Source organism: Melanotaenia boesemani, chromosome 22, assembly GCF_017639745.1.
Source record: "Melanotaenia boesemani isolate fMelBoe1 chromosome 22, fMelBoe1.pri, whole genome shotgun sequence".
Taxonomy (NCBI): Eukaryota; Metazoa; Chordata; class Actinopteri; order Atheriniformes; family Melanotaeniidae; genus Melanotaenia; species Melanotaenia boesemani.
In genome coordinates this window covers 11,973,568-11,994,918 of record NC_055703.1, presented here as the reverse complement: position 1 = coordinate 11,994,918, position 21,351 = coordinate 11,973,568, and the positions used below count along the sequence as shown (strand labels likewise).

The following is a 21,351-nucleotide window of genomic DNA, read 5'->3' as shown; positions in this document are numbered from 1 at the left end:
ATGCCTTTTAATTTCTTTTCCTAATCCCTTTCTTAAGTAGGTCTGACCTACTCAGGAAAGGTAGGACTTTTTTCAAACAGCCACAAGTTTAATTTTGTCATAGTAAGCACATTAGGATTTTTATTTTTGTCATAGCAGCACTGATGGGCAAGGCTGAATGTTTTTAGTGCTGTATTTAAGGTTTCAATTTCTCCAATATTAATTCTTAGTCATATGTCTAATAAATTTCTATTTTAATCCTTAACATAGGCTATCTCAGGGTACTTCACATAGGAAGGTGACCATATGTGTCACATATTTGGAAAGAAAGAGAGACCACAACCAACAATGTGTTGACCAAGAGTTTAAACTAGTTAAAAAAAATAAAAAGAGTTGACATAAATGCTGGACTCCCCCTGCTGGTGTCAGGCTAACAGGTTTCATGTTACATTTAGTACGACACATAGGGTTAGTCCAGCGCTCTCACAATCCGAGCAGACAAGGTGATGACCTGCTTGAGTGCAACTCACCTCATTAAAGGCTATTTTTCTGCAAAGAGAAATACACACGTAAGCTGAACTGACACTTTAGTATTTTCACTCAGCCAAACAACAAGCTGCAGAATAAAAACGTGGCATTTTTTAAAAGACAAAACAATCCAAAGAAGAAAAAATTTTGATCTTTATCATTGCATGCTTTTTAAACGCTAATTTTTGAGGACATTTTTATATAGAAACCATTTCAAAATACTGAAAGTTAGATGAGAAGAAAGGCAGAGCTTGATTTACTGTGAAGACAATTTGCATAAAAACAGTTTGTGTTTATTTTGGGGGTAAAAAAAATAAAAAATACCCAGGTATTTAATAAAGTAATAATAATGTACAATAGAAACATGTATACAAAACATAAAGATACTACGATAGCAACAAGAAATGCTTGTGAGCTTCCTGACAGACTCAAACTCTGAGCTGCTTATTTTACATTTGCTTGCTCCGATAATTCATTAGGTTTGATTTAGAATATTTAAGATATTTTCTAAAAATATTGGCTCCTCTGAATTCTGTCAAAACGTTTCATTTAGTTTTCCAGACATGTAAACTTTATTTTTATTTAGCAATAACTTCATGCAGCTTACACTCCAAAGGTTATGCTTGTAAAGACAATAATTACAAAATTTCATGCCAAGATTGACAAACAAAATATCAGGTTGTAACTCTGTTCAAGTCCACCAACATGATTTTATTGTAACTGCTCATGAAAATCCATCTACATAGGTGTGTGTGTGTGCTGTGAGGAGGAGGGAGACCCGGTGGTGTTTGAGGAGGGAAGTGAGGAGGAAGGAGGCTGAGGGGTGCTGGAGGAGGATGAGGAAGATGAGGCAGAAGATGTGGAGGCAACGGCAGTGGCAGCTGATGATGAGGTGTCTGTCATGCTGCTGTGTGTGATGAATCGCAGACGCAGCTTCATGGCCGGACGTAAAGTCATGATGATTTTCTCCACCTGGACAAAGAAAGAGGAAGAAAAATAGCAGGAATGCTCAGATAAATACACACCGACTAACAGATGAGCAAGAATCAGCGATCAAATGAAAAGTAATAATAAACATACATATTTCCTTCATCATTTTGACCCCAAAATAAAATTCAGATTTCATGAATATGTTCAACGGCAGCTTTGTCTTTTAAAACAATTTTTTGGAGCATTTATTTCAAGTACACTTATCCCAAGCCTCCAGCACAAAGAGGAGCTGCAGTTATATTTTCTCTTTTTAAGTCAGTGTCAGAGCTCATTTTACCGCATCAGGGGGATAAACTCAACCTAAACATGCTAAAAAAGGAAATCCCATTTCAAGGAAAGAGTACCAGTTGCTGAGTTATTTGAAATATGGCTGAAAACTTAAAGGTAATCAATACCAGAATTAAAATAATTTATTTTATTATTTAAATCCCAAAATAATAATTTTATAATAAAGTATGTTGTCATTAAGTTAAAGCTGTCAAATGGTTTTAATTCCTTATATTTTGTCTTCACAGACTAATAAGCTTTTTTAAAACCCTCACATTACACAAAGCTTCGGTTCAAAATGTTTTGTTTCTTTTTTTAAATTATGGAGTGCCATGAAAATGAATGCATAAACCCACTATGACCTCATGTTGATCTCATTTATGTGCCTCTCCATTTAGAACCAAATGCAACATGATTAAACTAAAAAACATTACTCTGTTACACTGAAAATGTTCAGACACTAACTTAAACATGAGAATTTAAAATCCCAGCTGGCATACTTGCTAAGACAAGTCGGGTCATGAGTTACCAGAATCCATAATTAACCAGCTTTTGTCTGCTTAAATTTAAAATGGTCAGCATTGTTTGTAATTGTTATATAATTGCAAAGACCACAACATCTATTGTGTATAACATCTGATCAGACAGCAGCTGCCACATTACGTGGGAAAAAACAAGAACAGAGAGCCCTCGGTTTGACCTCTCACACTTCATTTCTGTTAAAATTAGCTTTAAAAGTTTAATTATAGGGCTGCAACTAATGACTATTCTGACGGTCGATTAGTCACCGACTATTAAAACGACTAGCCGGCCAATCGGATTATATATCTCGTGATTATTATAAATGGATCTTATTTCACTTTCAGCTTTGAAATCTTGTAGGTGGTTATGTAAGTCCGACGTTGCTCCTCTTTAAATGTTCGAGCATTGCAGACGTACTTCCGTGGTACGCAAGGTCCACTTTACAAATCTCACATGTATTTAATTTATTTATTTTGAAGTTATCACAGACTTTTGACATTCTCTGCCGTCGTTTTGCTCCCTGGTCCGCCACCATATTTTCTCCCTGGAGGACTTAATTGCGCATGTGCACCTCTCAGCAGAGATAAGAAAAGAAGACTATGTCTCACTGTGTAGTTTTTTTGTTTTCTTTATGCATTTGCATTGTGCAACTCTTAGCAGAGATAGGGAATAAGATGATGTCTCACTCTGTAGTTTGTTTTTTGTTTTGTTTGTTTTTTTTTTCCCCGACAATAGTCGACGGGTAAATTCATTTTTGACTATTTTTATTGTCGACAATGTCGACATCGACTAATCATTGCAGTCCTACTTAATAATAGCGAATAAATTTTAATTTGACTTTTTCCTACAAAGTAAAATATATTAAATAAATAGAGCTCTAGTGCTGAGAAGAGCATTCAGAGTTAGTATTGTGATAAACTGCAACAACAGGAACACACTTTACTCCATAAACGTGCTCCGTTATTCCAGACTCCCTCTCTTACAACAAACCAAAACTGATCCACACATCTTACACTACTAATAATGTCACACCTCCTACATTCACTAATTCCTCCTCTGCTGCTTTTTTTCCAACATGCCTGTGAGCTACAAGCTCACCTGGTCCTTCACACTGTCTCCAGTGTACATGTATTTAATGTGATAGAGGAAATCACAGATTGGGTCCATGTAGCTGAGATGTTGGCTGTGTTGGTCGACAGCCTGCAGCATCTCATAGAAGGCCACACCAATCTAAAATACAAACAACGAACACAGAGAGACATCACTAAACTTACAAAATGTTCTTTAGACATGGTAATAATGTCTGATCACACTTATTAACATACCTCCAGCATGCATCGAGTCCTTTCTTGCTGGAAGCGCTGCAGGAACGGCCCCACCAGGTGATACACGTAAAGTAACTGGAACTCTGTCTGGACGATGGGCTTCAGCGTCTCTGACAAGAATCTATAAACAAACAGACACATAAGTGCTCAGTGTCATGAGAATCCGAAAAGGACTTTACAGGAATGGACGGAGAAAGAGAGCCCCTACTTGGGAATCAGAGACAGCTGTCCGATGGATGAGTGGTGCCAGACAGCGTGTGCTAACGCTAGAACGTAGCTGCAGTTCATCTCACTGTAGCTTTGGTGGCAGGCTGTGAAGTCCAGTAAGGCAAAGGGATAACCTGCCCACTCTGTCTCTGATGTCAGCGCTGGAGAGCTGATCACAGATACGATGCGATCATGGAGGACGATCCAGTAGGGTTCCTGAACCAGAACAGCAGAGGTCATCAGAATGAGCAAATTACACGCTGCTTTAGTGTTGCTTGATTTTTTAAAAATATTTTCTTACAGGAAGTGCAGTGATCACAAGTCCAATGGCATTCATCCAAGCTGTGATGTTCTCTCTGGGGACTAGAGGTTGACTAAAAAAGGCGAAAGGAAATAATGCAACAATATTGTCACAAAACTGTTTTAAATATTCTATTAATTTGAAAATAAGGTGATGAAGGTCATTTCCCAAAATGAATCAGAATCACAAACTTCCCACAGACGATAAGCTTATACATTTACCTCTTCAGCACAACATTGAGCAAAGCATTGCCGACATCTTTGCCCGGCACGGCCAGAGCCATCAGCTCCACACAGGTAACATGCAGGGCGTGAGCTGCAGGGTTGGGGAACTCATTAAACCTCCAGTCACAGTTCGGGAAGGGACCGGGTGATTTTCCTGCCATGGGTGGACGCGAGTTAAGGAGGGAAAAGATTACTAAAGGAGGAAACAAGTTCTGACAGATGCACGGGTGTCATTTATCCTCTTTTCAATTAATTTCTGGGAGCACAGGAGCCTCTTAAATAGATTTTATCTTGTTTCCAATAACTCCTCCACTGTAACAAGCCCTTTAGGGGAAATAAAATTAACTAAGATGGATATTTAATTACCATCACTCTTTAAGGCTACTAAGGGAGACACACTATCAAAAGCTATCCAAATACAATAGCCAGGTGCCCCAGAGACATCTATTTATTACTTGGCTTCAGTCTAATTTCACTATGGTGATAAATGCTTTCACCAACAGGATTAATAAAGGATATTGTCCACAAGGCGGCCAATCAGCTTGCAGTAGTAGGTGTCATCGGGGACCCATACGTTATCCTCTCTGGGGTTCATGCCACACTTCAAGTAAGTTTCACTCAAACACCAACCTGGAGTACGATTTTCCTGTAAAACAGAGCAGCATCAGCATAAATACTACTGATAATAATGTGTGCATCTGTGTATTTCTAATTGTCCGCTGCTTGCCTTCAGTGAAGACATGATGGCATGCACCAGTTTCCTCTTCAGGTTGGTTCTGTCTCTCAGATGCCGTTCATAGTAGTGAAGCGTGTTGTACAGGTATGTGACTGGGCGGTCTGCAAACATGCAGGGGTAAAATGGTGGATTCAAATAAGAAAGATGCTTTTGACTTCATTAAAACTGAAAATCTATGCATTAATCTGCAGGGAGCCTTACTCACCATGAAACTTGTACAGTCCTCCCAGATGATCCAGCAGCGTTTCCAGAGATTTGGAGACCGGGAGAAGCTCCAGGAAGCGGTGGATGACGATGTCAAAGACCGGCAGGAAGCGCAGACACACGTTGCCAAAGTAGATTGGCAGGTATTGAGGCTGGAGCTGCATGGGAGGGTTGACTTGGTCTGCAAGACCCTCAAAGTACAACTTCTCTGGATATTTCTGAAAATAGAAAAAAACAAAAGTTATTTTAAATCCAATGTGCCCTCACCCTAACATCATTTATGTTCTCTTTCTTATGTGTTTACCTTGTGGTAGTTCATGTGCTTGTTGTGCCAGTCACTCTGCAGCCAGTGCTCGGGGGCGTTCTCCTTCACAAAATCACTGACTCTGTTCCTGAAGTCGTTTGGCTTCAGCAGAAGGAGCTGGATTATGAAGTAGCAAACCTGAGCCTCGTTTCCCTCGTGGCTGCGCATTGCCTGGAGACAGAAAGGAAAAGCAGTTGGGCATATAACACACATTTACAGGAGTGGAGAATAAGATTAATGTTTGCCATCTTTGTGTCCTCACCAGACATAAAATGAGTCTATCCAATGTGACGATGTTGTATTTCCAGACCATGTCATTGAGTATTTCAATGCACTTATTGAGCTGTTGTCCCCCAGCAGACGTTGAGAACTCATAGACCAGAAAGTCTGCAAATGTGCGTACGTGAGCCACCAGTGCACGAGCTCCAATACGTTCCAAGACCCTAAGCAACAAATAAAACATGGAAAAATTAAATAACTGGCATTTAATCATCCCACGATTATGACAGCACTCTCCCTCTGGATCAATTACATGTTGTTTGAAGGCTTAAGAACGTCCCCCATCGGTCCAATTAATGTGAATTTAAACATGCTTTAACACAGTTGGTTTAAAGTATCATTAAAATAATCTCAGTGGTGTCCACTGAGCATTTAACAGATTTATAGTTGTACATAAACTATTATTATTTTGAAAATCATATCTACTTCTTTGATCAACATCAAAAAGGCTTTTATTTAAAAAAAGTCTGGTTTTATAGTGAATTTAAAGTAAATTTAGACCTAAAGCCTATCTGGTTTATGTGGTCCGTCTCCAGCAGCATCTTCCACAGCAGACAGAGGAACAATGGAGGGGAGCCCTGCATGGAGAAGTGGGTGATGATATCATTCTCGTTGGCCATTGACTTCCACTTCCTGTACTCCTCTTCCACATTCTTCTTCAGGTTAAAACGAGACTCCTGGGGAACGTTGTTCTGCTTGAAAAACGCCTGAATCAAAGACAGATTTATTACAAAAGTGAATGCTTCGAGTTGAATTAAAACGTTAAGGAATTACTATTTCCATTTCTACATTACATGCAGGCCTTCATATTCATACCTGTAGCGGCGCTGGGAAGCAGGAAAGTGTGTGTGAGGCCCAGTTGTGAGGTGTGAAGTTCATGATGGTTTGGAGAATGTCTTTACACCAAGTACCTTGGATGGAGTCAGATCCTGTGAAAAAATCTGCACAGATACAAAGTGGGTAACATACACCGTGAAAAACAAGGACACAAACATTAATTAGATACTAAAACAAAATGGAGAAGAAAGAGAATCCAGACTGGGGGCGTACCAGTGACATGCGTGGCTCTGGCCAGTGTGAGGATCAAGGCGCGGTTCAGTTCCTCAGACTCGGCTGACAGAACTGTTTTTGGGTCACTGAGGAAACGGGTGAACTGGGGCTGCACTTCTGAACTCCCCAAAGCTGTGATCAACCGCAGAGCTGTGCTCTCAACACTGAAGGAAGAGACAAAAAAATCCAATTACAACAAAGTTAGCGTGTGTATATTTGGTTTGTAAATTAGGCTAGATGCAGGAAGCAGCGTGGTGCACTTGTACCAAACATTATAGTAATTACTGTTCTGAGTTAAAACTTGATAACTACCGGTACATCCGGTAGTTATCCAGATGGCATTCGAAAATCCCTGCAGGCTGTGGTGGACCACAATTACTGATAAGCATGACTTTCTGCAAAAATAATCTATTATTTTTCTTAACAGGAGAGTCAGGAAGCAGTTTCACAATCTCAATACGAGATGTTTCAGTGACCTGTTGTTTTACTACTTGCTCTGGGGATGCATTCATTCTTCCAAGTTCCAAAAATCAAACAAGCAAATCAAGCTTGCTTGTTTATCACTGCTGATAGGTGCTGCTGTCAAAAAATATCCACAACTACTAAAGAGTCATTAAACTCAGGACTGAAGTCTTACTGGACTCTTTCCACTTAATAAAATCCCATGAAAACCATTAATACCAGGCTTTGCCTTTTAATAGCAATGAGACCAAAGGCAGCAAGTAGATAATAAAAAAGAGACAATTATAAACTGGTGATATTTTGCTATATGAATAAATAATAAAATATATGAATAAATAAAATTAAATTAAATAAAAAAAATAGAAAAATACATTTAAAAATAAAATAAAATAAAAAATAAAATGCCAAACAATCATGAAATGAGTTATAGTAAGTATGCAAAATGTGTTCATATAACCATAGATGCAGCTGGTTCTGGTTGGTCTGTGGAACGGCAGCCAGGCTGTGCAGATGACTCAGTAGTTGGACTCTGTAGTGCGGCTGGATGTGGTGCATCCTGTAGCTGAACATCTCCAGTAATGTGTGAAGAATTCCCCACGCATGAGATTTAAACACGTTTGGCAACAACTGGCCTGAACAGACAGAAAACATCTCATTATTCATTATGTTTGTTCTGAGAAAGACAGATTAAAGTGTCATAGAAATGCAACAAAATAATGGCTATAGAAAAATAGCAAACCTACGTGAAATCATTAGCAATAAAAAATTATTTCACTTCTTTTTGCTTGTTAATCATCATCAAACTTAATAACAACACTGAGAAGAAAAGTGCTGCCTAATTAACTGGTTCTGAAATGAGGAAGGTAATTAACACAACAGATAATACAAACATTTCAACTAATGACACTTTTTTTGGGAAGCTGGTTTCAGAAATGATTAATTGGACAGCTTTACTGAAGGAATCGGTAAACATGACGTTTATTAATCATGTCCTTATTGTGTCATGTTTTGAGTTTCCTCCCTGTGCTGCTTGATTACCTTTGCTTCTAAAGAAAAAGTGAGATGTGTTTGATGTGTGTGCTGAATACTAATGAAGCAGTTAAAATAAATACTGTTTTTCAGAGTGAAAACATCTCTTCCTAAAATGAGGTGAAATTTAAACAAACTCACTAATAAATCCCTTGATGCCAAGAGATTCAATTTCCATGTAGACCAACAGCCTGCTGTACGTTTCCACCAGCGCGGGGGCCAGAGCAACGCTGGACTTGGCGTGAGCCAACTTGATCACGCGTGTGGCGATGCTATGGATCAAACTGGAGACAAAGAGGTAGAAGAAATCTGCAGCAATTCAATGTATTTAAAAAGAAAACAAAATGAATGTTTGATTAATAGCATCTTCTTATTAACACTGTTTTCATATTTCTACCTCATCTTTGCATGTACAGTGAGTGAATCCAGCAGATTCATGGGCAGCGGCGTGACCGATCCCGATGCCATGCAGCTGGTGCCTGGCAGGTTGATCCTCATTGACCCATTTCCATAAATGGTCTCTACCAGGACACCCATTGGCAGAGTAAAGCACTCAGAGTTGGTGCTGTAGGCATTGCACAGCAGGGCGATTTTATAATCAGACATGCCCAGGGTCTTATTACGCAGTGACTGCTGGAGAAACCTAAGAGATATGACAAAAAGAGGCAGAACGAAAGCCAAAAAGGAAGATAAATAGTTTTGAATAACATGCTGAAGATTCAAGCTAAGTTTAAAGCATTTATATAAGATATGTGCAAACTTTGTGGCTTATTATGTCAAAGAAACATACTCATGGTGTAGTTTCAGGGAGTGCGGTATGGGTATCTGTAGCTTGGAGTTGTCGTTCTGAGCTTTGCGGTTTAGGTGGATCCAGATGCAGGTCATGGCGAAGGAATGGGTGGACTGGGGCTTGTTAATGTCAGGAACTGGAATGCACTGAACGAGGAAAGAAAACAAAGACAGTTGTTATGAACACTACAATGAGGGATACAAATAAATGAAGACGGCACTAATGTTACCCAACTACACTGTTATGAGATATTCAAAGCAATGATGATGATGGTAGTACATCACAATCACTTCTTGGAGGATGTGTACCTCTTTCTCTGGATAAAGCAGGTCAAAAAGCTTCATAACTGGCAAGAAGTCAGCTAAGGCGTTCTTCTGAATGCTGCCTGATATGAACTGCAGCAGGACCCACATCAGGTGATCTCTCCCTTTAATAAGGCCTCTACCTGCAAGCTAAAAAGAAAGAAGTGATAAGGGAGGGGAGGGGGGACAAAAAAGTAATTAAATGTTTTCTTCCTTTAAATTATTTGCTTCATTTAGCTCTAATCTTTTTCTCTCTATTTTCCTCTTCTCCTGATAATTTCTTCTTTGTGTTTCTTTGCTGAATCAGCCACGGTGCATGGTTGATGTGTTTATATCTGCTTGCTAGCGTTTCTCAGACTCAGGACGCTGGTGGGCATCTTTAAAGATACACTACATTGTCAAAAATATTCACTCACCCATCCCGATAATTAAAATCAGGTGTTTCAATCACCTCCACGACCACAGGTGTATAAAAATCAAGCACCAAGGCATGCAGACTGTTTCTACACACATTCGTGAAGGAAAGGGTCGCTCTCTCAGTGAATTCCAGCGTGGTACTGTGATAGGATACCACCTTTGCAACAAGTCCAGTCATGAAGTTTCCTCACTCCTAAATATTCCACAGCTAACTGTCAATGGTATCATAACAAAGTGGAAGCGGCCCGTAAAACGACTGAGCAGGGTCGGCGGATGCTGAGACGCATAGTGCAATATGGTCGGCAAAGCTCTGCATTTTGTTCTGCTGCCACCTTGTGGCCAAAAACAGTAATTAGAATTTTGAGGGACTGCTAAGGTCAGGTAAACTATATATGTGTTTCAGCATCTGCCAACCTCCTCATTTGGTTTTATATGGTTCATGCAAAGTAACTTGCACTTGAATATTAAATATCTTAATTGCTTTGACATTAGCCACTGTGTCTGTGCCTCTCTTTGCTGGATTTCCATATAAATAAAGTGCATATATTTACAGTAATTCTGCCATATGCAGTAGGATTTTTCCATGAAGTGGCTTTAAATGGCAGATTCTCTGGTTTTTCTGTGTGACTAGAGTCTAGTAATGTATTAGACTGATCATCAACCCTTGATGCTTCCTCTCTATCCTTCCCCTTACCTTCTGATGTAATGACAGCACCATGTGAGGGAAGCTTGCAAACTGAAATAACACAAAGAAAATAAGCTGGGAGGAGAGGTGCTGCCACAGCAACTGGCTAGTTCCTCCGACATCAGCGTCAAAATGCTCCTCGGTCTCAGAGCGCTCCATGGCGTACACAACCAGGTCCACCAGCTGCTCCTCCAGCACCGGGCAACGCTGTTTTTGCTGTGAGGGGAGGAGGGGAGTGTTAAAGGATAAAGAAAATAGTGGACATGAGGGAGAGGAGGTTAAACAGAAAGAAAAAAAAGGCAGAAAGAAAAAACATTATTACTATACATTCAAAGATTTATGTTTATGTTGACATGCACCAGCTTTTATAAAATACTGGTTTATAAAACATTTTTCAATCCCTTGCATGCAGGACTGTGTCTTCTCCCTACCTCTGTAATCTAGATTCAACCCACTGCATCAAATCAAAGCCTGATGAATGCTGACCAAATACAAAAGTTTGATCAACTTAAAAAAAAAACTGCATTTTAAAATGAGCTTGACAGCTAGCACAGCCTCATTTGGAGGAACAGGAAAATAAGCAGGTTTCAGTGTAATATAGTTTTGTGAAGAATGATGTTTCTTAGAAGCATATTGTAAAAGCATACACAAAATGGGGTTATTGTTAAAGAATGGTTAAAAATACCAAAAAAAACAAAACAAAATAAAACAAAACAGAAGGGTGGTGGTGTGAGTTAAACCGGTAAAAGAAGGAGGGAAGAGGATGGGAAGGGAACTAGAGGTAAGGAGGAGAGACAGGCAGTCAGACAGTCACATTTTTTTTTCCAAAGCTGTTCCAGTGCTGGTTGATTGTTAACAGCTAGAACCTGACCTAAAACCAGTTCTTTCTGTTTCAACTGCTAAAGCTCCATCTGCAGCAGATAAAATCTGGTCCGACACAAGCATCAACTATTGACTGGGCCATGGCCAAGAACCACTTACGTCAGGGGCTGGGAAGGGGTTAAGGAGACCAATCAGACCAGCTAAAATGTAGTCAGTGTAGCTTTTAGTTCACACAATTCAAAAGAGCATAATTAAAAAAAACTCAACTTAAAAAGGACATGAAGAGAAAGCAGCAGTGGAAGAAAATGAGATCAGTGTTCCCTTTCATATTCATGCTGTTAAATATTTTAAATCACTGTGTCTGCTGGAATTTAAAGATCCCAGTGGAACAGCGAGTAAAATCCTATTTGCATCATAATTACCAGTTAGCTTTTGGGAATAGTTGTCAGCACTGAAGAAGAGAGCAATGTTTAAAACAGCGTTTAAAAACTAGATTGGTGATGTTTAGACATGAATTTGAAGAGAAACAAGACAAACACAGTAATCTGCTGCTGTTTTAGTAAACAAAAGCAATGAGGGAAATGTGGAAAAGACATTTAAAGTGACATAACGATTGCATCTGTTGCAGCTATAGAAAACCAAACCAGTTCATATCTGGAATAAACTGAGAACTGGTTTTAGCATCAGTCTTGAAGCAGGACAGGAACTGCTTTGGTCAAAAAGGGAGATAAGTATCTCTTCCTACAGTTTTTAACTTAATGAAAGCTTTTGGAAATGTTTGATATGTGTTTATATTTAAGCATTTCAATTCATATTTTGGAGATACATCCTTTGTGCTCTTGTCCTTTGGTCTGTATTCTCACATCACTGACAGAGTAGGAGTGAAATTTTCTGCATAATAAAATGTTAAATCAGATTTGAGAAAAGGAACTTTACATGCAGTTGGGACACAGCTTGGCAAGGGATTGAATAGCACAACACAGCACAAAGAACATCACTGGAAAACACGGCACAGACAGCAAACCAAACCAAAAGGTGCAGCACGATCCTGCATGCAGACTGGCAGGTCTGGGGGTGGGGGGGCAGTGGTGTGAATGGGAGGGAGAAGAGGAGCCGTGAGGCTGACCGTCACTTTTTCACACATTTCTTTCTCTGAACCGGCCGTCAGTACAAACTCTCTTCCGCTGCACCCAAACACACATGCTCACAAAGAGAAACAGAGGGCAACAAAGGGACAGAGAAAAAGAGAAAGAGAGAAGTATCCACAGTCTATAAACAGATCAGCCACTGTTTACCTAATACCTAAAAAGCAGCTATAAAACCGCACCACTGGCTGGTCTGTGAGCTCATCCCCTCTGATTATTGCAGCTATTTGGCAGCAATGTTTCCTTTTTTTCTCATCCATAAATCAACCCACTGAAGATAATATTCATGCAGTCTGTCTGCCACTGCTAGCCAAATTCTAATCCAGTTTTTAATTAGAAAACTCTAAATATAGAGGGTTTTCAGATCGCAACATTCAGCACTGCCGTCATCAAACACAGACAAATGTGTGATTACATATTAGAGAACACCTGAGTATTTTTTATTACATCTGCCCTGATGTTAAACAATATCTAAATCCAACAAAGCTTTGTGGCCCTCGCCTCAATTCCCCATCCTGTTACTCTCACATTAAAGTGAAAACTTTCCATTTTCTTCCACCATCTTTGAATATGACTACATGTCACAAAGCAGCTTTCTAAAGCACAACTTGAAATCAATGAAAAGCCTCAAACAACTTTGTTTAATGCTCATCTTTTAACAGATGTCACTGAATTGGCAAAAGTCAGAATTCACTAACCAGACAGCCAATCAGACACACTCATTTCCTGACCTGGGCAAAACAGTGACCACACACTTCAGAGTGATAACAGAGTTGGTTCTGGTTTTACGGGTCATACTTTCAATGGCAAATTATTTTTTGAAATCCATACAAAAGTTAATCTTTAATAAGAAAACATCCAACTGGAAGATACCCCTAAAGAGTATGTGGCAGACGTGTGCAATAGGGGAAAGTTTGCTGATGTGTTGCAGCAACAAATCATTAAAGTTACTTCATTCAGAGAAACTAAATTCTTTTTTTCAAGATTCAACGCGTGTTTTCGTCTCTACTAAAAATAAAGAACTATACAATACCAAACTAATCTATAGACATTCTGTTTTTATTCAATTTTCCTAAAGTATTCAGTTTTGTATCTGGACCAGAACATCATCTTCTCTCACTGAGAACAGCATCATCTGAAATCACCATCTGGTTTACTGCATCCCTACTGTAAAAGCCCTTTTACCTATAAGGGTTGTAAAAGCTAATAAAAGTGGGGGGAAAAAATATTACCACCCAGTTTAACAAGATAAGACTACAGGGAAGTTTTGCCCAGATCAGAACAACAAAAAGCAGCAGCAGCAGATTCGACACAGAAGAAACTTGTTAACAACAGACAAGCACCAAACTACATCCACACATGCAGTGCAGCAGGACCTGAAATGTCAACAGCAGGGTTTCAAAAGTATTTCATGTCAGCTGGTTAGCTGGAGCTAAACACACTCTTATGATGCTGGGAGAGTATACACCTGTCTGCCAATCCTGGGTTGTAAAAAGAAAATCTTAAACCAATAACCAAAGTGTTAGTTAGAAGCTTTGGTCAATATGCAGTAAAATGAATCAAACAAATAAATCCTAGAACAAATGAGCTACTCTGACTCTGTAAACAACAACTGAGCAGCCGTACCGCTTCCCATCTTTGATTAATATTCACCAGTCACTAAAAAACTGTCAAATTTATATTTTATTCATTAACAAAGGGGCATATAGTAAATATTCATTGATTTATTCTTTTTAATGTACCGTGCAAAGCCAACTAACATGACAGAAAACTATTTACTTGCACACAACCCATTTAGTTGAACAAATCATCCATGCTTAATGTTTCATTAACTTCCTGCAAAACAATCAATCCCTACCTGCTCTTGCACGTCATATTTATCTACCTGTTTCTCTGTGTGCACTACCTGCCCATTATTCATTCAAACACGTCAGTCTACTCATGATATCTCTATGTAGCCCTGCTGTGTCCATCTCAAGCTCTGTAGCATTACTCCTGTGCTCCATTTTTTTTCTTTCTTTCTTAAGTTTCTCATTTCTAGCATGTTAGCATGCCTAAAAGTCTATCTTCCAGTGGGCTGGTTAGTTTGCAGGTCGTGTGACCAGGAAGAGGAACAACACATACCTGGGCAATGTTCAGAGTCTAGAGAGAGCATGGCAGAGAAACAAACAAAAACAACACACAACCAGAGTACAAAGGAGAGAGAAAAGGGAAAGAAACAAAGAAAGAAAGAGAAACAAATAGAAAGGGAGGGAAAAAAGGAGAGACAGAGAGAGAAAGTGGTGACTAAGGAGCTACAGTAGGTTGTTCACTGTCAGTTCAGCACAGGTAGCATCAGCTCAGCCAATTCAGGCAATAAAAACCAGATTCTGGGTTATTTGTTTATAGTTAAAGTCTTTAAGAAAAATCCATAAACAGGGTTGATTATCACTTTGTGTTTGTAACACATGCAGGTGGCTGCACTCATAGGATCTGGGCTGAGCTGAAACTGCATGAACCCAACAGGGAATACTGACATCAGTGCATTATGGGTCAAGCTCACAGCATTGCATTACATGGCCTTTAACAGCTGTGTTACAAAGGATTACATGGGAAACAAGGGCGAAGGCAGGTGTCAAGGGAAAAAGAATCACAAAGGATGAGGAAAGGAAAAAACAGAGATAGAAAGAAGTTTAAAAAAAGATCAAATGACAAAAAAGAGATAAAGAAAGAATATGAAGACTGAAAGTTTAAATAAAAAAAAAAATTAAAAAAGGGAGGAGCAGGTAATGGAGACACTGGTATGTCCAGGGATGGGAGAGGTGAGATCAGGTGGAGGGGCTAGTGTGGAGGCACAAGAATAGTAGTAGAAGCTGTTTTACCTGTTTGTTGAGTCCTAACATGTTGCACACCATCTCTCTGGAGTACGGCTGCTCTAGCACGTAGCGGAGTAAGCCCGTCTGTGGCTCAAACAGGTCCTACATACAGTAAGATAAGAATCAGGACACTTTTGTGAATGTGTAAAAACTTGCGGGGTGTATATATTGTACATCTGGAATCCATGTAGATGTAACCTTGTCAAAAGGCAGCATGCCCCTCAAGAGGAAGCGGAGAGTTGTGGGGTCTAATTTCCAGGAGTTACAGATGGCTCCGCTGTTATTCACTACTGGTAAGAGACTACATCGTCCTGTAGGCACACACATTCACACAAGATGTGACCTGGGGTCAGTAACAATAGAATGTTTTCAAACATAAATGGAAAAAGTGCTTTGCTCTACAGTGTACAACACCACATACTCTACAGAGGATGAATATCCAATATGAAACTCCTGTAAACGCCCATGTAAATAATCGAAATATTCAGTATTTAAAATGTGGTCAATAGTGGGAGTATTGCTGTGCAAGTAAATGTAGCCAACGAAGGCATGCAGGTAGAGAACAATAAACATAACTAGAAGATCAGGAATTCTGATGGGTGTCAATGCAGCTACTGCCTGCACCCCAGTGTGGCAGCCATTTAATGAAGATGGATCACCTGTGTGGCTGTTGTGACAGCAAAGATCCCAATGAGTGCAACAAAGGAGCTGTGAACAGACTATCTAGTATGTATAAACACCTACAGTATGCTGCATAGTGTCTATGTGTGTACATGTGTATAAAAAAGAATGAGAAAATAGGCGCACTGATGCGTGCGTCTGTATATAAACACTGAATGACAGCAATGAATCACTGACATCCGTTATAAACCAATAAAAACTGCGAATGGATCATTGAATGAATTTTGTTCCTTTGAATCCCTATATATTACTGTATCTTGGAGATGTGTGTGCATGACTAAAATGTTACACACACAATTGCCCCGGCTTCCTCATGGGCGTTGCTACGACAGGGACAATCTACAACTGCAGACTCACTCTGAAACAGAGATAGACTTGGATCTCAATGACGAGTGAGGACTGAAAGAACTCCTCAAACAACCAAGTGCCGTTTGCAAACAAAAAGTTACATAAAAAAAATTCTTGAACCATGAGCACCGGAAAGGTTGGAGGAAATCATGGATGTAATTTATTTTACTGTAATGTGAATAGAAATTAAATGGAGGCAAGTTAAAGAACACATGAGAATTGTGTTTAGATCTGAGAATCCAAGTTCCTGTTAATGGGGGTTAATGGGAGGAAAAAGTAGATTTTCTGACACTTGGAGCAATGCAGCTCAAAATCTTTAACTCCCTTTAACTCGCCGAATTTCATGAAAAGTGATAGTAATATGTGCCTTTCAGCGCTGGCACCCATAAAAACCAGTTCAAATTGTTGCGTCTGTGTACATGGCTCTGGCTCATATATATTCAGGCTCTGTCAACATAAAGACTTCCCCATAGAATGTGCCAATGTGTCAAATGTCTTAAAGCGTGGGTCTGTTTATTTGTGTATTTGTATATAATGTACTCATCTGATTTATGGATTTACTCTGGAAAAGGGCGTAGCCCGCCTGTTACTTCCTGCAGGTGTTTAAACACAGCTGCCCAACCTCACTTTCAAATAAGCAGGGGGAGAAGAGTCTGAATGTTTTATATGCAAAAAGTAAGTTAAAATAGCAGCTCAGTCACTTCTAAATTTGATGTGGACCCTCTACTTGGAACATCTCATCTTTTTCCCTTTACAAATGTACAGAAGTTGCACTACAGAGTTTATTCATCAGTTATTCTGTATAAATATTGTGTATGTTTATAGTTTTCATGAATGTTCTACAGATTCTGATCCTTGATGTCGGCTAAATTGAAACACTTGAAAAGAAGGAAATCAGCTCATGAATGCTTCAACATGAAAAACAGAAACAAGATAGCAATTTTTTTAACTAAATAAACAGAAAAGTGAAAAAAATTGCCATAGTCTGTTATTATACACTGCCTGGCCAAAACAAAATGTCACCAAGTCGCCCAAAGGAAAAAAAAAAAAAAGGTCACGCTAATATTTCGTTGGACCGCATTTAGCTTTGATTAGGGCAGCATTCGCTGTGGCATTGTTTAGATAAGCTTCTGCAAAGCCGAAAGATTTATTTCCATCCAATGTTAACATCAATTTTTCACTAAGATCTTGTATTAATGATGGGAGAGTCTGACCACTGCACAAAGTCTTCTCCAGCATATCCCAAAGTTTCTCAATGGGGTCTAGACTCTGTGGTGGACACTTCATGTGTGAAAATTATGTCTCAAACACCCTGGACCACCTTTTCACATTTTGTCATCTTGGAAAATGCCAGTACCAACAGGGAAGAAAAAAAATCCAGTGATGGAGTAACCTGCTCATTCAGTATCTGTTCAGGTAATCAGCTGACCTCATTCTCTGAGTACATAATGTTGCTGGATATAGACCTGACCACCTGCAGCAGACCCAGATCATAGCACTGTCCCTCAGGATTGTATAGTAGGCACTAGCCATGATGGTTGCATCACTTCATTTACGTATTTTTTACCCTGATACTCCCATCACTCTGGAACAGGGTAAATCTGGACTCATCAGATCACACGACCTTCTTCCATCACTCCAGAATCCAATCTTTATGCACCCTAGCAAATTGAAGCCATTTTCTCCGGTTAATGGTTTTCTTACGGCTACACAGCTGTTCAGTCCCAATCCCTTGAGTTACCATCACATTGTTCACGTGGAAATGTTCTTACTTTTACTATTAAACATAGCCCAGAGTTCTACTGTTGTTTTTCTTCAATTTAATTTTACCAAACATTTAAGTGGTCACCGATCACCATAATTCATCATCCATGCAGTTATTATCCAATAGGCGGCTCCTGCCTATTTGCTTAGTTTGATTCAAGTGGCCACTTTCCATTTTGGCCAGTCAGTGTATCTTGTAACTTTTTTATTGTATGAATTTAGATGTCTTACCACATATAGAGTTGATTCTAGCTGTTGGTCTGAAGCTGTCCACAAAATCTGATATCAAACTGCCTAAAAGCTACAATTGAAAAAGAAATATAGACATAGATTATTAAAACTTAATGAAAGACATCTAAAGAGAAAGAATGCTAGATACAGAGTTACAAAGTCATACATGCACATGTACAGACAGAAACACACACATACCCAGTGTGCAAGTTGTCCCTCTGGATACAGCTTTCTGATTTCTGTGACAGCGAAGTAGGCTGGCAGGAGGCAAGCATTTCTGTCCAGAATATATTCCACCACCTAACACAAAACCATACATAAATGAAAAAAACTCACAGATCCTGTGTTTTTATAGTAAAGCATTCAAAGCCCACATCCAAGTTTTAAAACTAAGTAAATCAATTTACTATGCAAATGTAGAAAGATGAGTACCTCTCTGGCAGCCAGAAGCTGCTGCACTATAGCTGAGCTGACAAAGGTGGGGATGGTTTGTATTTTATCCAGGACAGCTTTCAGTAAATCACGAACACCCTAGAAGACAGTTTATAAGACATGTGGTGATTCAAGACAGTTTAAGCAAATATGCCTCTACCAATCCTAAAATGCAGACGTCTGATGCATTTATGCCATTTTCAGTACCAGATAAAAGCAAACAACCCAGATTAATATACTTTTGAGGTTTCACATATAACAGATTTACATGTGAGGCGAAAGTAACTTCTAAGTGAAAGCAACACAAACATTTAGAAAGAAATACTAATAACAGCAACTGCCTTTGCTACATGACCAGTAATAACCAAAGAGATAAAAAATACTTTGTTGTAGCATTCTTTTCATTGAACTTATGAAAAACAGTTTAACTGTGAGTGCATCTGTGTGTTAGAGACCTTGTAGTCCACCCCTCCAATGATTTTGCGGATCAGTTTGAAAGTTAAGGCCCACAGTTGAGTCCTTTCCCACTCCAAACTGTCTGAGCTTATCAGAGCAACACATACCATCCTAAAACAAAGACAGATCAATCAGATGGATTATTAAGACCAATGAAAATCATAACAAATGTATAATCTATCTGCATCAGCTTTAAAATAGTAAGTGAAGATAAATTTTTATTGAAACACATAAATTAACTCAAATATGCGCAATCATGGTATGCATAACACAAACAGATAAACTTATATTTATTACAGGGTAAGACAACCAGTAATAGTGCAGCCAAAATGATCATTAAATTTAATATATGTAAGCACTGAAGTGTGTGGACCTTGGCGGCAGTAGGCTCGTCTCCACAGCCATCGCTAGACAGTCGTACAGGAAGGAGATCCTTTTGGGACTGTGCTGACTGTGTATAAACCGCACAATCCACTGAACACACTGCTCATGAGACTCCTGCAGAAAGGTGTTGAGAAAAATTAAAAGCATAACCAATTCAGTCCTTCAGCAATTTATTGTGCCGATTTGTTCATTTGTGTGGGTGTAAAAACCTGTGGCAGTGTTCCCCAGTATTGTCTGAAGGCTCCGAGACAACTGATCAGTTTAGTCCTTTCATCCTCTGGAGTGTCCATGAACATGCTAAATATAAAATTCACATTTACAACCTCTTCTATCATATTACCACTTTTAAATTGGTATCAATGTTAATTAGGAGACACCTTACCCAGCAAAGGCCTCTTCTATTATCTCAGTTTTCTATGAAATAGAGAAGAAAATAGGGTTTATTATGGAAAGGGACATAAAAATTTTTAGAATCACAACACCTTTGACTAGAAATTTAGCATGTTTATAAAAATGAGTTAAATTGTAATAATGACAACAACAACAACAATAATAATAATAATAATAATAATAATATGTTCAGCTTGAATCAGATAATGATTTGTTTATGAACACAAAACACAAAGTCTCGACTAATCTAAGTAATTTAAGATGTTAATATAAGAGTGCCACCATATTTTATTCACGAATTTATCTAAATGTACAGAATTTATCAAGGTCACCAATTTACAAAACTGTCGCGAGTTTACAGAGCGACCATCACTTTAAAAAGGGCTAGCATTGTCTGAATTGCTAATTCGTTTTAGCTCATCTGTAAATCCATTTCCAAAGATGCAAGTTACCACAACATCCTCAAAAATGCTCTGCAGCTGCGTTTCCATCGAAAGTGCCATGCTTGCAACTCGAGAAGTTTTATTTTCACCCAAACATCACACAAACAACACAGGTTGCCCCTCCAGGAGAGCGCAGACAATACTGTTGGCACGCTAAATGCTAACTACCGCCACTCACTGGATGCGCAACTGCATAAATAGTACGGACGAAAACTCTAGAAACAAGATTAATAGTTCCGCTATATTTTATCTTGATAAGATGCAATCTTTATCCCTTCTCTGTACTAATAACTTATTATAATATCAGATAAATATGGTTTGTGGCTTTTTTAATTGTGTTACATAATGCTTATAGATTATCTCTGTTTTTCTGCCTAGTTTATATGTCAGTGATAGTGTAGGTGGCATGTTGGGCGCTAGATGTCACAGTATATGAGGTGTTTGCTGTATTGTTTTTGCTGTTTAGAGACTGTTGCTATGTTTTGTGAAATCCGAGAGAGAAATGTGAGTGCTTTTGCAGAAATTGTGTGATGCAGAGCTGTGCAAATGTCTATGTAAATTGTTGTGTTTGCGTCTTTTACGGATGTAAAAATACTGGATGAACAAATAATAATCAATCTCTTTATATATATATAAGAGATTGATTATTATTTTGTTCACCAGTCTGTCTGCACATCGATGCACAATTATTAAAAACATTTTAGCATATTATACTCATATTTATTGTGTCTTTTTAGTTTATTACTGTGTTGTTTTTTATTGGCGGTAAATATATGTGCACAGCCTCGGATAAATGTAC

The 21,351-nt window shown here is 38.8% G+C and overlaps 1 protein-coding gene across 2 annotated transcripts; it reads right to left on the bottom strand.

Annotated features, from left to right (window-relative positions):
* Window positions 1–330: 330 nt before the first annotated feature.
* On the bottom strand, window positions 331–20,728 carry med23 (mediator complex subunit 23). Of its 2 annotated transcripts, XM_041975220.1 has the most exons (31): window positions 20,562–20,728; window positions 20,102–20,133; window positions 19,929–20,016; window positions 19,709–19,833; window positions 19,335–19,446; window positions 18,880–18,978; window positions 18,646–18,747; window positions 18,448–18,517; window positions 15,622–15,734; window positions 15,430–15,525; window positions 14,693–14,710; window positions 10,611–10,817; window positions 9,506–9,649; window positions 9,198–9,343; window positions 8,805–9,050; window positions 8,549–8,691; window positions 7,836–8,010; window positions 6,917–7,080; window positions 6,683–6,807; window positions 6,368–6,573; window positions 5,850–6,030; window positions 5,588–5,758; window positions 5,285–5,501; window positions 5,071–5,180; window positions 4,863–4,989; window positions 4,341–4,506; window positions 4,120–4,192; window positions 3,820–4,034; window positions 3,612–3,732; window positions 3,385–3,516; window positions 331–1,479 (listed from the first exon to the last, which is right to left on the bottom strand). In XM_041975220.1, exons 1-31 carry the CDS (start codon window positions 20,610–20,612, stop codon window positions 1,246–1,248), a joined length of 4,209 nt encoding a protein of 1,402 aa, XP_041831154.1. In that variant the 5' UTR covers window positions 20,613–20,728; the 3' UTR covers window positions 331–1,245. The 2 variants fall into 2 exon arrangements, with proteins under 2 accessions (XP_041831154.1, XP_041831155.1); XM_041975221.1 differs by lacking the exon at window positions 14,693–14,710.
* Between the last annotated feature and the right edge of the window lie 623 nt (window positions 20,729–21,351).

What these genes read in the sequence shown, in the direction of transcription:
- med23 (XM_041975220.1), bottom strand. Translation starts at nt 20,612, where the DNA reads ATGGCACTTTCGATGGAAACGCAGCTGCAGAGCATTTTTGAGGATGTT. An exon ending in ATAGACTCATTTTATGTCTG is followed by an intron (nt 5,759 to 5,849) that starts GTGAGGACACAA and finishes TTCTGTCTCCAG; the next exon opens with GCAATGCGCAGCCACGAGGG. An exon ending in CCATCATGTCTTCACTGAAG is followed by an intron (nt 4,990 to 5,070) that starts GCAAGCAGCGGA and finishes TCTGTTTTACAG; the next exon opens with GAAAATCGTACTCCAGGTTG.